We start from the raw sequence: 16,255 nt of genomic DNA, 5'->3' as shown, positions 1-16,255 counted from the left end.
GAACATGGCCTTATCATCAATAATACAATTTTAATGAACTCTACAACCACTACTACTATGAACATGGCCTTATCATCAATAATACAATTTTAATGAACTCTACAACCACTACTACTATGAACATGGCCTTATCATCAATAATACAATTTTAATGAACTCTACAACCACTACTACTATGAACATGGCCTTATCATCAATAATACAATTTTAATGAACTCTACAACCACTACTACTATGAACATGGCCTTATCATCAATAATACAATGTTAATGAACTCTACAACCACTACTACTATGAACATGGCCTTATCTATACTACACTGTTAATTAACCCTACAACCACTACTACTATGAACATGGCCTTATCATCAATAATACAATTTTAATGAACTCTACAACCACTACTACAATGAACATGGCCTTATCTATACTACACTGTTAATTAACCCTACAACCACTACTACAATGAACTTTGCCTTATCATCAATAATACAATAATGTTAATTAGCGCTATAACCACTGCTACAATGAACTTTGCCTTATCATCAATAATACAGTAATATACAACCACTACTAATATGGCCTGGCCTTATTATAAATAATATAATGATGTAAATTAACACTACAACCACTACTACTATGACTTTGACCGTATTATGAATAATTCAATAACACAAAATTAATAAATTTATTTAACATGATCTGACTTAAATACTTAAATGTTTTCCAAATTTGTGTACCTTTTTGGTTGTATTATAATTAAAATCAAAATTATAAAGTAATGTGTTGTTATATGGGCTTTAATGACAGTTGTCAGAACATGACAGGCTATATATGATGGTCAGTGTGTCTGAAAGAGTAATAACCCAGGGAAATCCTGGGAAGAACCACTGACCCACATTGGAAACTACTGGCAAGCTTTCTCACTTACCCATGTTGTTCAAGCTCTTGACTCAAACCCACAGAGATAGATGAGCTGTCAGTGATTTGTAAAGATGAGCCCCTCTGACCACTAGGTCACTAATGGCACCATTATACAATGAACAAACAAGGTTTTAACTATTCTTGCTTTCACGGCACATCATCACTATCCAGGGTCATTTCTTATTGGGGGAATATCTAGGTTGGCACTAGTATTTTCCATTTGGCCATTGTTGACATGTTTTATTTTTAGGTTTACCTGAGATTGGGTTACGGTTGATTTTTTTTTCCATTCCAGATCTTGTACCTATTTAAGTCTAGTTTTCATGTATCACTTACTTTTTATTAATATTTTTGTCCTTTTCTGAATTCTCAGTGGATAATTCTTGTCAAATAATTGGCATGTGAGAAAGTTGTATGCATCTTTATGATTCCCATTTTGTCCTTTTACACACAGACAAATATGTATAACAGTTTCAGTGTATTGGAGAACTTTGATTCACCCTTTTAGGTTTTAAAGAAACCAAATATCATTTATCAGTAGGACAGTTGTGGTGCATTGGAGAATCTTGATTCACCGTTTTGGATTTGATATCAAGCAAGTATCAGTTATCCTTATGACAACTGCAGTGTATTTGAAAATCTTGATTCACCCTTTTAGGTTTTAAATCAACCAAATAACCTGTGATACTTCATCTTAATAAGATCATTGATGAGAGTGATGACTAGACTATGATATTATTGCACAAAAGTTATGTCCCTTGAAAGAGTAAGACAGAAGAAAATCTATGATGATATAAGTTTAAAGAAAGATTTGGAACATATTCTACCGAGTTCTTGTCCATGATTGACTTGGAACATATTCTACTGAGGACTTGTCCATGATTGACTTGTTGTACTGTACTAATACACACAGTGTCCATGATTGACTTGTTGTACTGTACTAATACACACAGTGCAAGTGCAGTATACAGCTTTTCGGTGGCGGGCATTGAGGACATTGGCCATATTAGTGGCACGTCTTGTGTATCAACAAGTTTGTAGACAAGGTCACTGACCAGTTAAATCTACCCTCTTCATACTGATGAGATGGTCAGGTGGGCATTGTTAGGCTGACCTTGGTAAAACATTTTATGACCCTTATACCGAGATTACACAGCCCTCTGATGACTTCATTGATCTGGAATTGTAAAGAAATATTCTTAGTTGAGTACTCAAATACATTTGCTGTAGACTTCCATAGAAGCAAAGAAAACAAAATCACAAGAAGAAAAAGCAAAACACATTGTGGGCAGATTCTCCACAAATTTTCATGCAGCTCCATAGAGATAAGCAGAAAGGTTTAGAGGTTAGTAAAATGTCTGTGAAAGTCTGGAAAGTCCTCATTGTTATAGAAACTCCTCAATATATTTTAAAATAAATTTAAAGTGGTTGTCAGGTTTAAGAGAAAACCTGAACAGAGCTCAAAAGTGAAAGCATCTCTTTAAAATTGTGTTGTGATATTACAGAAATAACACTGATGTTTTGTAGGGCAAGTCACATTAGTCTACCATAGAGGTGTGAGGAAACTATCTCCATAATTTTACTGTGATTATTTTTTAACCTTACCTATTGTCTTTGGTAGACATGGTGGCTCATTGGTTACTGCACTATACTCCAGACTGATATGGTGCAGGTTCAGATCCTACTATTGGACCAACCTGGATCAGCTAAGCCACCAGGGCATGTCCTGGTGTGTGACGCTTTTCTCCAAGTGCCTCGCCACTAACTATCCAACATACTGCTGTGCTTTCAAGCATGAAACCAAACTAAATCTGTGTTTCCTTAAAATTTGACTACCCAACGTGTTGCTGTGCTTTCAAACATGAAACCAAACTAAATCCATATTGCTTAAACTTGGACTAAAAAAAATGTATGCTGAATGGATAACAATTTAATGTGTATCTTACAACTTGGGTGGCACTCTACAGTTTTGTATTTTGCATAAGGGTTAGAATTTTAAAGAAAAAGAATTTCCCCGGCTTTCCTCACTGGTTATACTGGCTGTTTAAAAAAGACCTTGTATATCTTAGGTATAATTCAAAGAACCTTTAATTCCCTTTATTTTCATGTATGATTGATGGGTGTACTATGGGTTATAGCGTATACAGCTTGGCCTTACTTCAGATGTGCACCTTTCAAAAAGGTGCTAGCTCTACTTGGTCATTTTCACTTCCTGAACTTCAGAGGTAAATTGTATAAAAAAAGAGCTGATAACTTTTTTTACATTTTATATATTTGGTAATTCATTCATTGCACTTTCAGAAGCTGGTATTGTCTAGTCTGGCAAAATTCATTTTCCCTATTTTAATAGCTGCTATGGATAGTGTACTTTAGACTAATTCAGGCTGATTTTTTTAGCATAAGGGAGCAGTCATTTTAGTTAGCAGTGTGCTTAAATCATGTACATTTTCCAAAAGTACAATATCCAAAGAAATATCATCCACATTACATTAATGTAGCATAGAGGTATGCCAACATTCTCTCGACTGTGCATGTTTTAAATGCAAACAACTTCCCCTTACATACGTCACTGTCTCAAAAGTATATATTAACTGGTGAGCGCCCCCTTACAACATAAACATGCGACTTAAATTTTAACTGAATCTATTGACTTTCTTCAACATTCAAAAGGACAAGACTGGGAAGAATGTTAAAGAATTTGACTATAAACAAGCAGTTGCAAAAGAAGCTGCTTTTGTAAAATTTAGGAGAATGTAAACATTTTGATTTCTGTTAAAAAGGTATGAGATGAAAATGTTTTTAGAGGATCTGCTTTTCTGTTCCATTAAACTTGTAAAATATATCTATATTTTTTCCAGCTTTGAAATCCCAGACACAACTACCCCATCACATTTTGATAGATACATCCAAGTATGATGCACAATATTCTAATTTTTGTAGTGCATCAAAAACATTGATTATTATTAATATGTTATTATTATTATTATTGTTGTTGTAGTTGTTGTCAAGTCTTCAAAAACAAATCTGATTTCTACTAGCATTGGACCAAAAGAATACATTGTCCTGAGCTTGTGCATTTTAAAGATTTTATTAACAACAGCTAAAATTTTATATTCAGTGGTCAAAATTATTTCAAGCCCAGAGTGGCCGAGTGGTTTAAAGCACTCACCATTATGCATCATTGCCATCTCACCTCTGTCTGCATGGGTTCGAGTCTCAGGTTCGACCAATGTGGGTATGTGAGAAAGCTCACCAGTAGCTTCTCGTGGGTCGGTGCTTCTTTCTGGAGTTTTCCCAGGTTCTTCCTCTACCATTTATACTGGCTGCCATATATAGCCTATCTGGTGCTGAAAAATGGCATTAAACCCTACAACAACAATAACAAATCAAAATTATTTCTCCCACAGAGCTGACAAATCCAATAGCTATGGCAGCCATCTTGAAATTTGTATTTAAACTCTGCCTGAATGTATTGTTGTGTTGATATGGGCTTTTCACCAAAAGGTTGGTCCTAAATAATGTATCGTTGTGTTGATATGGGCTTTTCACCAAAAGGTTGGTCCTAAATAATGATGTTGTATTGATATGGGCTTTTCACCTAAAGGTTGGTTCTAAATAATGATGTTGTATTGATATGGGCTTTTCACCAAAAGGTTGGTCCTAAATAATGATGATGTTGTATTGATATGGGCTTTTCACCACAAGTTTGATCCTAACTAATGATGTTGTATTGATATGGGCTTTTCACCAAAAGGTTGGACCTAAATAATGATGTTGTATTGATATGGGCTTTTCACCACAAGTTTGATCCTAACTAATGATGTTGTATTGATATGGGCTTTTCACCTAAAGGTTGGTTCTAAATAATGATGTTGTATTGATATGGGCTTTTCACCAAAAGGTTGGTCCTAAATAATGATGATGTTGTATTGATATGGGCTTTTCACCACAAGTTTGATCCTAACTAATGATGTTGTATTGATATGGGCTTTTCACCAAAAGGTTGGACCTAAATAATGATGTTGTATTGATATGGGCTTTTCACCACAAGTTTGATCCTAACTAATGATGTTGTATTGATATGGGCTTTTCACCTAAAGGTTGGTTCTAAATAATGATGTTGTATTGATATGGGCTTTTCACCAAAAGGTTGGTCCTAAATAATGATGATGTTGTATTGATATGGGCTTTTCACCACAAGTTTGATCCTAACTAATGATGTTGTATTGATATGGGCTTTTCACCAAAAGGTTGGTCCTAAATAATGATGATGTTGTATTGATATGGGCTTTTCACCACAAGTTTGATCCTAACTAATGATGTTGTATTGATATGGGCTTTTCACCAAAAGGTTGGACCTAAATAATGATGTTGTATTGATATGGGCTTTTCACCACAAGTTTGATCCTAACTAATGATGTTGTATTGATATGGGCTTTTCACCAAAAGGTTGGTCCTAAATAATGATGATGTTGTATTGATATGGGCTTTTCACCACAAGTTTGATCCTAACTAATGATGTTGTATTGATATGGGCTTTTCACCTAAAGGTTGGTCCTAAATGATGATGTTGTATTGATATGGGCTTTTCACCAAAAGGTTGGTCCTAAATAATGATGATGTTGTATTGATATGGGCTTTTCACCACAAGTTTGATCCTAACTAATGATGTTGTATTGATATGGGCTTTTCACCAAAAGGTTGGACCTAAATAATGATGTTGCCCTTTAGACATCCAGTATATCCACCATTGTTACCATCCTCGGAATCAAGTTATTTTACTTCTTATAAATGGCTGGTTATATGGATTTAGGGTTTTCACCAAAAGTCTTATTATGATGTCTGGTTGCTCCTAATTTAAAATAATGATGACCTGACATTCATTATAGCTGATTTTAGTGGCCAACTAGAACACCTTCCTATGGTTTCTACTGCAAAATGGATTTTCTTATTGACATTGGTTTACATTAAATGAATTCTTATGATATCTGGTTGGTACTTAGTAAAAATATTTAGCCAAACTTGGCATATGGATATACATTGAGACTGTCTGAGACAAGTTCAGTAATTTTCAATCTGTGATATCAGGTTCAAGGTCAAATACCATGGCAAGAAAGTCTGTACTGCACTTACTGGTTTATATGTTAACTCAGAAATGTAAGAAAATGTATTTACCAATTTTTTTTATGCTGGGATTTTTTGTGTGGAATATCCAGGTAAACTGCTAGCAATTAAATATAATAAATTTACACAAGAGAAGCTCTTATCTTGTTTTCTTGGAAATTTGTTTTTGGCTAGTAGAGTGTTGGTTCCTTCTTGTTTGCCCTTCCTTATGAATTGACATTATGTTGTAATTTTTTTGGCAAAGTTAAATCCCTCAAGGGCAAATTTGGTTTTTTATTCAGCTTGCACTTTTCTAGCTGAATTTTATAATAATGATAATAATAATAATAATAATGTGGACTTAGTACAGTGCCTAATCTTTAAAAGCTCTAAGTGATTTACGGAATTAGATAACACATAAAATACATATACATTGACAGATTACAAAAACAAACACCATGAAATTGTAAGACAAAAATATGCTGGCAGTAATAAAGGAAGTAAACATTATTAAGTCCTTCAGTCTGTTCTTACAGTATAACCAGCCTTGAGCTGTCCACTGAACAACTCATTGGCTCTGCCTTAGTGTGGACAACTTTTCAGAACCTTGTATCTGTGTTTGCCCTTCTATATTATTTTGCAGTATATTGATGTAAGCATTGATAACCTAACTAGTTTTGAGTGATTTCAGGGCTGTTAAAATTTAGGTTAATAACCAAACATCTATGAACAGTTTCAAATTGCATTCTTAGCAACCAGACATTTAAACTGCAAATAGCTGTCAAGCCATGTCAACTCTATAGGTTATCATGTTGGAAAGGGTGTGGGTTGAAATCCTACCATTCAATGAACCTGGGTTGGCTGCTGTGATGTGTTAGAATCCTACCATTCAATAAACCTGGATTGGTTGTTGTGGTGTGTTAGAATCCTACAATCAACCTGGGTTGGCTGTTGTAGTGTGTTAGAATCCTACAATTCAATCCACCTGGATTGGTTACTGTTGTTTTTTAGGATCCTACCTTTCAATCAACTTGGGTTGGATATTGAGCATCCAACTAAATGATTGGTTATATTTGAGCAAACATATAAATGATTGGTTGTCTTTGAACAGTCATCTAAATGATTGGTTGTCTTTGAGCAGTCATCTAAATGATTGGTTGTCGGCAATCATCTAAATGATTGGTTGCCTTTGAGCATCCAACTAAATGATTGGTTATATTTGAGCAAACATCTAAATGATTGGTTGTCTTTGAGCAGCCATCTAAATGATTGGTTGTCTCTGAGCAAACATCTAAATGATTGGTTGTCTTTGAACAGTCATCTAAATGATTGGTTGTCTTTGAGCAGTCATCTAAATGATTGGTTGTCTTTGAGCACTCATTTATATGATTAGTTGTCTCTGAGTAAACATCTAAATGATTGGTTGTCTTTGAACAGTCATCTAAATGATTGGTTGTCTTTGAGCAGTCATCTAAATGATTGGTTGTCTTTGAGCAGTCATCTGTATGATTGGTTGTCTTTGAGCATTCATCTAAATGATCGGTTGTCTTTGAGCAAACATCTAACTGATTGGTTGTCTTTGAACAGCCATCTAAATGATTGGTTGTCTTTGAGCAAACATCTAAATGATTGGTTGTCTTTGAACAGTTATCTGAATGATTGGTTGTCTTTGAACAGTTATCTAAATGATTGGTTGTCCTTGAGCAGCCATCTAAATGATTGGTTGTCTTTGAACAGTTATCTAAATGATTGGTTGTCTTTGAACAGTCATCTAAATGATTGGTTGTCCTTGAGCAGCCATCTAAATGATTGGTTGTCTTTGAACAGTCATCTAAATGATTGATTGTCTTTGAACAGTTATCTAAATGATTGGTTGTCCTTGAGCAGCCATCTAAATGATTGGTTGTCTTTGAACAGTCATCTAAATGATTGGTTGTCTTTGAACAGTTATCTAAATGATTGGTTGTCCTTGAGCAGCTATGAGTATGATTGGTTGTTTATGAGCAGCCATCTAAATGATTGGTGCATGAAAGGTTTTGCAGTTTACATACAGCTCTCATTTTAACACTACTCATCACAGACCACAAGAGCTTAGGCGATGATCATTAGAAGTTTCCAGTACTGAGGGCATAACTATGTTGAGAGTTTGAAATTCATGGCAATATCACACTGCCTTTATGAGCAACTAATGTTGATCACATGACTTATAATGGTCACTTGATATGAGGAGACTGGTGTAGATGATATCTTTTGGTAACTGCATACAATGTTCCACTTGACCGTAATTCAAGCCCCTCATTCCTGTTTAGTGTTGGTCTCTGTAGTCATATTTCTGTATGACAATTATAAGTCAGGTGATTAACATTTATTGAAATTAAGACTGTCCCATTCATACATACACACTTCCACACAAATTAAGACTACCCCATTCATACATATGGTGATTAGCAGCATCCGTCTAAGAAACAGAAGTGAGACGAAACTGCAACTACTGAACAGCCACCATTAATGTTCACTATTGACGACAGATTTTCCTGGTCAAATTAGCCTCTTGTAATGCTTGTTTCACTGATGTACTGTTACATTGATGCAATGCTGCAATGTGCTGGCCTGTAACTCATTACAATGATGCAATGCTGTTATCTGTTGGCCAATAACTCATTACAATAATGCAATCAGCTGTCCTATAACCTGTGCTATCTCCCTGATCTTTTTTGCATACAATTAATGATTGGTTGAGATTTGACATCCATAGATGTGACTGTCTTGGTCCATATGTTTGACATCTTCATACAGAAGGTTCCACTTAACCCGAATACGGAGCTTGGTGACAATAAATATATAAAGACAGATGAGCCACCACACACTTCCTATAATGTTGCTAATGTATGTATTGTACATTTCTGTTCAGATTTAGATGAGATGGAAAAAATATAATCTACATTTACAGTTTGTGTATGTGCACGATTTTGTAGTTAATATGCTTTCTCAGCATATAATTGTATATTGTGCCATAACAAAGTCAATAAACAATATTTAGCATAATTAATCATTGATGTATTTGGCTATACACATTTATCTTTGTTTTTTATTATCTAAGCTTCAGATCAGTTGTTTAGACTTCAACGTCTCGTAAAGCTCTTGACTGGTCAAACTGAGAGGCCTGAGGACAGTGGTGAGCAGAAAGGACATACAGACCTTATATATCAAAGAGAGACAATTCTTGATGAATTGCATGGTCCAGTCCATTACAGTGGCCATGACGATGATGCATCAACCAACAAAGAAGTTGAGGCAAATAGTGTTACCATTCAGAAGAGTGGAAGACGTGTAACCACTGACCAAGAAGCTGATATTAACAAAAACCAGCCAGAAGGATCATCTTATGTCAATGCAGATCAAAGACCTCCAGCTCTGGAGATGGGTGGCATTACTGATCAGGAGAGTAAAAGTCTTGTAACCAGTAAAGATGATGCAATGATGGAATTCCTTCAGTTGGTCAATGAGAAGGCAGACAAGATGGAGAAGAGTTTAGTAGAGTATGCAACATTGGCAATGTGGGACTTTGCAGGCCAATATGTATTCTACACTACACACCAGACGTTTCTGACGTGTCATGCAATTTATCTATTGGTCACAGATCTTAGTAAGCAGGTCACAGATCTTGTGGAAGATGATGAATGCTTCTTTGATACAGAGGGAGTAAAACTGTGTAAAGTTCAAGGTAATGTTAATCCATTCCTAGGAAACTGGAAGTAAAACTCTGTCAGGTTCAAGATAATGTTAACCCATTACAATTATCCTGACAGTAAGATCTTAGCTTACATTAATTTGGGGAATATAAATGTATTGAATACTGTATGTATTAATAAATATTACTGTGTGGTTCCATGCTAGAGATTATCCAAAAACATAACCTGAGAAAGATTTTTTCTCAGTTGATTCATCCACTTCATTGCATATAATTGATTTCAATGTTAAATGGTTCTCAGGCACAGTGTATCATACTTTGATGTCTGTCCATCCATCTGTGTGTTGATATTTGGTTTCAACAAAATAAGTTAGTAATAGTCAGTTTGCTGTGTAACATCACAATCTTTGGGGGATAGCTGTCTTTTTGTCCTTGTCCTTGTACTTTGTAATATCACCATCATTGGGGATAGTTGTCACTTAGTCTCAGTCAGTGTACCATGTAACATCACCATCCTTGGGGGATAGCTGTTACTTAGTCCTAGTCATTGTACTGTGTAACACCACCATCCTTGGGGATAGCTGTCATTAGTCCCAGTCAGTGTACCATGTAACATCACCATCCTTGGGGGATAGCTGTCTTTTAGTCCTAGTCCTTGTACTGTGTAAAATCACCATCCTTGGGGATAGCTGTTGCTTAGTCCTAGTCAGTGTACTATGTAACATCACCATCCTTGGCGGATAGCTGTCATTACTCCCAGGCAGTGTACCACGTAACATCACCATCCTTGGAGGTTAGCTGTCACTTAGTCCTAGTCCTTGTATTGTGTAACATCACCATCCATGGGGGATAACTGTTACTTTAAAATCCTAGTGTTTGCACCTTGTAACTTCACCACCCTTGTGGGATAGATGTTACTCTGTCCTAGTCTTTGTGCTGTATACCTTCACCATCCTTAGTGGATTGAATTCAGTTGGGTAAAATAAGGACCTCCTGATTTCTGGGCTCCAAAGGACACAAGTTAAAGTCAGTGTGACTTGGATACAAAAATTGATTTCCTCACAATAAACTTTTGTTTTAGACAACATACTGTTATTGAGGAACATAACCATCCTTTGGGAATAATAATAATAATAATGAGGACTTTATATAGCGCCTAATCTTTACAAGCTCTAAGCGCTTTACAACATTAAACAACACCAATAACATAAAAAACATATATAATGATATGATTACAAAAACAAACACCATGAAATTAGAAACCATAAAAAAACATGCTGAAAATATTTAAGGTAGGAAACATTATTAGGTCTTTAAGTTTTTCACTTTGTACTGTGTAACATCTCCATCCTTTTGGGATAGCTCTCAATTAGTAGAACTAAGCGAGAGCTATCCAGTGTACTGTGCAACATGACCATCCTTTGGGATAGCTGTTACTTAGTCCTAGTCCTTGTACTGTGTAACATAACCATCCTTGGGGATAGCTGTTACTTAATCCTAGTCCTTGTACAGTGTAACATCACCATCCTTGGGGATAGCTGTTACTTAGTCCTAGTCATTGTACTGTGTAACATAACCATCCTTGTGGATAGCTGTTACTTAATCCTAGTCCTTGTACTGTGTAACATCACCATCCTTGGGGATAGCTGTTACTTAGTCCTAGTCATTGTACTGTGTAACATAACCATCCTTGTGGATAGCTGTTACTTAATCCTAGTCCTTGTACAGTGTAACATCACCATCCTTGGGGATAGCTGTTACTTAGTCCTAGTCATTGTACTGTGTAACATCACCATCCTTGGGGATAGCTGTTACTTAGTCCTAGTCATTGTACTGTGTAACATCTCCATCCTTTTGGGATAGCTCTCAATTAGTAGAACTAAGCGAGAGCTATCCAGTGTACTGTGCAACATGACCATCCTTGGGGATAGCTGTTACTTAGTCCTAGTCCTTGTACTGTGTAACATCACCATCCTTGGGGATAGCTGTTACTTAGTCCTAGTCATTGTACTGTGTAACATCACCATCCTTGGGGATAGCTGTTACTTAGTCCTAGTCCTTGTACTGTGTAACATCACCATCCTTGGGGATAGCTGTTACTTAGTCCTAGTCATTGTACTGTGTAACATCACCATCCTTGGGGATAGCTGTTACTTAGTCCTAGTCATTGTACTGTGTAACATCACCATCCTTGGGGATAGCTGTTACTTAGTCCTAGTCCTTGTACTGTGTAACATCACCATCCTTGGGGATAGCTGTTACTTAGTCCTAGTCCTTGTACTGTGTAACATCACCATCCTTGGGGATAGCTGTTACTTAGTCCTAGTCATTGTACTGTGTAACATCACCATCCTTGGGGATAGCTGTTACTTAGTCCTAGTCCTTGTACTTTGTAACATCACCATCCTTGGGGATAGCTGTTACTTAGTCCTAGTCCTTGTACTGTGTAACATCACCATCCTTGGGGATAGCTGTTACTTAGTCCTAGTCATTGTACTGTGTAACATAACCATCCTTGCGGATAGCTGTTACTTAATCCTAGTCCTTGTACAGTGTAACATCACCATCCTTGGGGATAGCTGTTACTTAGTCCTAGTCATTGTACTGTGTAACATCTCCATCCTTTTGGGATAGCTGTTACTTAGTCCTAGTCATTGTACTGTGTAACATAACCATCCTTGCGGATAGCTGTTACTTAATCCTAGTCCTTGTACAGTGTAACATTACCATCCTTGGGGATAGCTGTTACTTAGTCCTAGTCATTGTACTGTGTAACATCTCCATCCTTCTGGGATAGCTCTCAATTAGTAGAACTAAGTGAGAGTTATCCAGTGTACTGTGTAACATAACCATCCTTTGGGGATAGCTGTCACTTAGACCTAGTCCTCCTACTAAGCAAGAGCTATCCCAGTCTGTTTTGTAACATCACCATCCTTGGGGGATAGATGTCACTTAGTCCTAGTCAGTGTACTGTGAAACATCACCGTCTTTGGTGGACAGCTGTCACTTAGTCCTAGTCCTTGTATTTTGTAACATCACCGTCCTTGGGGGATAACTGTTATTTAGTCCTAGTGCTTGCACCGTGTAACTTCACCACCCTTGTGGGATAGCTGTTACTTAGTCCTAGTCCTTGTACTATTCAGCTTCACCATCCTTAGGGAATAGAATTCAGGCGGGGAAAATAAGAATCTGCTTATTTCTGGGCTCCAAAGGACATGTAAAAGTCCATTTGACTTGGATACAAAATTTGATTTCCACACAATAAACTTTTGTTATAGACATACTGTTACAGGATATCACTGGCCGTTAACATGGTGACCATTCAGTGACTCACTATGCTCTCTGTGGCCAGTAAACTCTAATTAGAATAAAAAGGCCCAGTTATACTTGGTCCTTAACTGCAAGAAGACTGTATGATTCTCTGATGAAGTGGGGAATCCTTGCTATAAGAATGGACTAGGGATTTATTAACAGTCACAAAATCATATGGAAGTAAATGCCAATTCATTGATTTAATATCATTTTATATATTTTATTGTGATGAAAAGATCCATATGTAAAATGTGTTTGAGCTTGTCCAGGCATTTAGTTCTGGAAAAGTTAAGTGGAAAGTGAGGCGCAGGACCCTTTTTAATTAATGTTGATATCTGTTTGAATTTATTCTTTTAGAGTAGAAAAAGATATATGATATTCAATATTAAATTCCTAATAGTGTTAATACGTCACCAGTCAAATTTACTTAGACCTGACTTTGCTCATTTCCAGATCTGGTTGAAGTTTGGATGAATTCAGTACATTGTTGTTCTCCATCCCCCATAGCCAAAATGCCAGTAACATCACCAGCAGCTGACATTACCACGGCATCACCTGCATTGACATCCCATGTAGCTAGTACATCAGCGACCTCCACTGATGTCAGTAATGCAGTGATTCCACCAGTGATCCTTGTTGGTACACATGTGGACAAAATACGACAGGTAGATTTAAATGTCATTTAAAATACATTAGTGTCTCTAGTTTGCATACTTTGTCTGCATGGCTTGATGTGTTGTCTGTATAAGTCAACAATTATGCAAAAGTGTCCTCGGTTTGGATACTTTGTCAGCATGGCTTAGTGTTTTTGCTGTTGAAGTCAATATGCATTAGTGTCCTCAGTTTGGATACTTTGTCAGCACGGCTTGATATGTTCTCTTTTGAAGTCAATATGCAAAAGTGTCCTCAGTTTGGATACTTTTTCAGCATGGCTTGTTGTTTTTGCTGTCAAAGTCAATATGCATTAGTGTTGTCAGTTTGGATACTTTGTCAGCATGGCTTGAGGTGTAGTCTGTAGAAGTCAGTATGCAATAGTGTCCTAAGTTTGAATACTTTGTCAGCATGGCTTGAGGTGTAGTCTGTAGAAGTCAGTATGCAGTAGTGTCCTAAGTTTGAATACTTTGTCAGCATGGCTTGAGGTGTGGTCTGTAGAAGTCAATATGCAATAGTGTCCTCATTTGAATACTTTGTCAGCATAGCTTGAGGTGTGATCTGTAGAAGGCAGTTTACAATAGTGTCCTCAGTTTTAAATGTCATTTAAAATGCAAAGGTCACATTAGTTTGGATACTTTATCAGCATGGCCATCTGTCGGCCTGTCAAACGTTCTTGATAGAGACAGATAGCTAAATTACTATTAAGCCAAACCTTATGAGGATTAAATACTAATTAGATAATCTTGATTGAGTCGCCAAGACCAAATTACATTGTCAGACTCTTTAAAAAAAAACTAAAAAATATTAAACTGAAAAACCTGCAGAAACAGACTTTTTTGTGTGAGTATAGCCAGATTTATAATCTGAGAATTGGTTAACATCAGTACTTAAATCCTGAATGCTTTCATACTTGTTTCCTGGAAATATGTTCGTGACAAAATAATTACAATCCTGTAAGAAGAAAATAAAGCAGCATCTTTGCTATTAACACAAAAGTTATGTTTTATTTTTAGAAATGTTTTAATTCAAAATATGAACGTTTGTCATAAAATGATAAAAAAAGATTATGACTACATAGGGAATTGTGGTAAGAAAACTAATTTTAGCACAAGAATGAAAGTTTTTTCTAATTAATAATACTGTTAATGAAACGTTATCCATTTCATTTCCTAAACCACTAGTTGAAAATTTACCAAACTTGGTATATACTGTAGGTTGAGGCGTCATCTGTTGTCACTTGGTCTGCCCATATGCACTTCTCTTCCTAAACCACTTGCTGGAAATTTACCTTACTTGGTATATACTGTAGATTGACAATCCATCTGTTGTCAATTAGTCTGCACTTATCAACTTTATTTCCTAAACTGCTAGGTGAAATTTTACCAGTCTTGGTGCATACTGTAGATTGACTCTCCAGCTGTTGTTAGTTGTTCTACCATTATCCACTTTTGTTCCTAAATCACTATGTCAATTTAACGAACTTGGTATATACTGTCGGTACACAGTGAGTTGACTGTCTGTTGAGGTCCCTGAGATCGGGTCAGAGGTCATGTGTGGAAAAGTTTTAATTATAGTCAATATGCTTTGTTATGTGAAATTTACTATTTTTGCACTCTGCAGTGAACAGAACGAAAATGAATGATAGACGTCAAACAAGTTAAAAAAATCGCATTATCAGTTCAAGTGTTGGGAGGTTTCGAAAATTTCAAAAGGGCCCCAACTTTCCTCAAAACGGCACCAAAGCAACAATCTATGTGTCTATTTACTCAAATTGTACATAATACCCAATAAACATGCATGAGAACAAAATGATAGTCAAATTTCAAGTGACGTGTGACTGTATTTTGTGTGTGTACATTTTGCGTGTGACTGTATTTTGTGTGCGTACATTTTGCTTTCTTCTTGCAGAGCGGGGGAGGGGGAACTTTGTTCCTGCCCTAATGGCTTCTCATGTATATCTTGTACTACTTCTTCTGACATCCATTCACAGGATTATAGAGGTGTGATTTAAACTTGAGATTTTTAATATAAGAAGGAACTATGCCATTTAATTTCTTATTTGAAATAAATTTATCTTTTGATGAATGTAATAACAAAATTTATCCAGTTTGGAGAGAACAATCTAGCCCCATAAATTAAATAGCCAGTTCCTTGCAGTATGCGTGTAGTTAAAGTTGAACAAGTATTGATAGTCAGCATTGTGACTGGGTAATTACATGATTTGTAAATTCAAACTTTGCTCATTTTCTGTTGTAAAAAGTGGATGTCAACTGGAATTGTCTGTACCTTAGATTGCTTTGAATAAGGTGAAAGTGTAAACATATTCCAAAATAAGTCGATCAACCTTCTCTAAATGTACAGAACAGAAAAAACATTTTTATTTTATTTTTTATGGAAATCAAGATCACTTGATTCTTGAAATGGTCTCTGTAAATCACGCATGATGTTTCAGTCTTTCCATGGATTGTCATCATCCATTGACTATTCAAATTTCATTCAGTAAAATTAACGTTTACTAGACCATAATTTGAGCTACATGTATTATGTGCAACATGCCAAATGATTTGTGTGA

General features: G+C 36.1%; 1 protein-coding gene across 1 annotated transcript in view; it reads left to right on the top strand.

Annotated features, from left to right (window-relative positions):
• The window catches only part of LOC149789596 (uncharacterized), an 83,075-nt gene that overhangs the window by 7,903 nt on the left and 58,917 nt on the right, over positions 1 to 16,255 (top strand). Inside the window, exons 2-3 of the mRNA XM_089973070.1 lie at positions 9,127 to 9,750; positions 13,537 to 13,694. Coding sequence (XP_089829196.1) covers positions 9,127 to 9,750; positions 13,537 to 13,694 — 782 coding nt within the window. The remainder of the gene's footprint in view (positions 1 to 9,126; positions 9,751 to 13,536; positions 13,695 to 16,255) is intronic.

Source organism: Sinohyriopsis cumingii, chromosome 10 (assembly GCF_028554795.1).
Source record: "Sinohyriopsis cumingii isolate HCF-2022 chromosome 10, ASM2855479v2, whole genome shotgun sequence".
NCBI lineage: Eukaryota > Metazoa > Mollusca > Bivalvia > Unionida > Unionidae > Sinohyriopsis > Sinohyriopsis cumingii.
The sequence above is the reverse complement of the archived record's forward strand: the minus strand, read 5'-3'. Positions and strand labels throughout refer to the sequence as shown.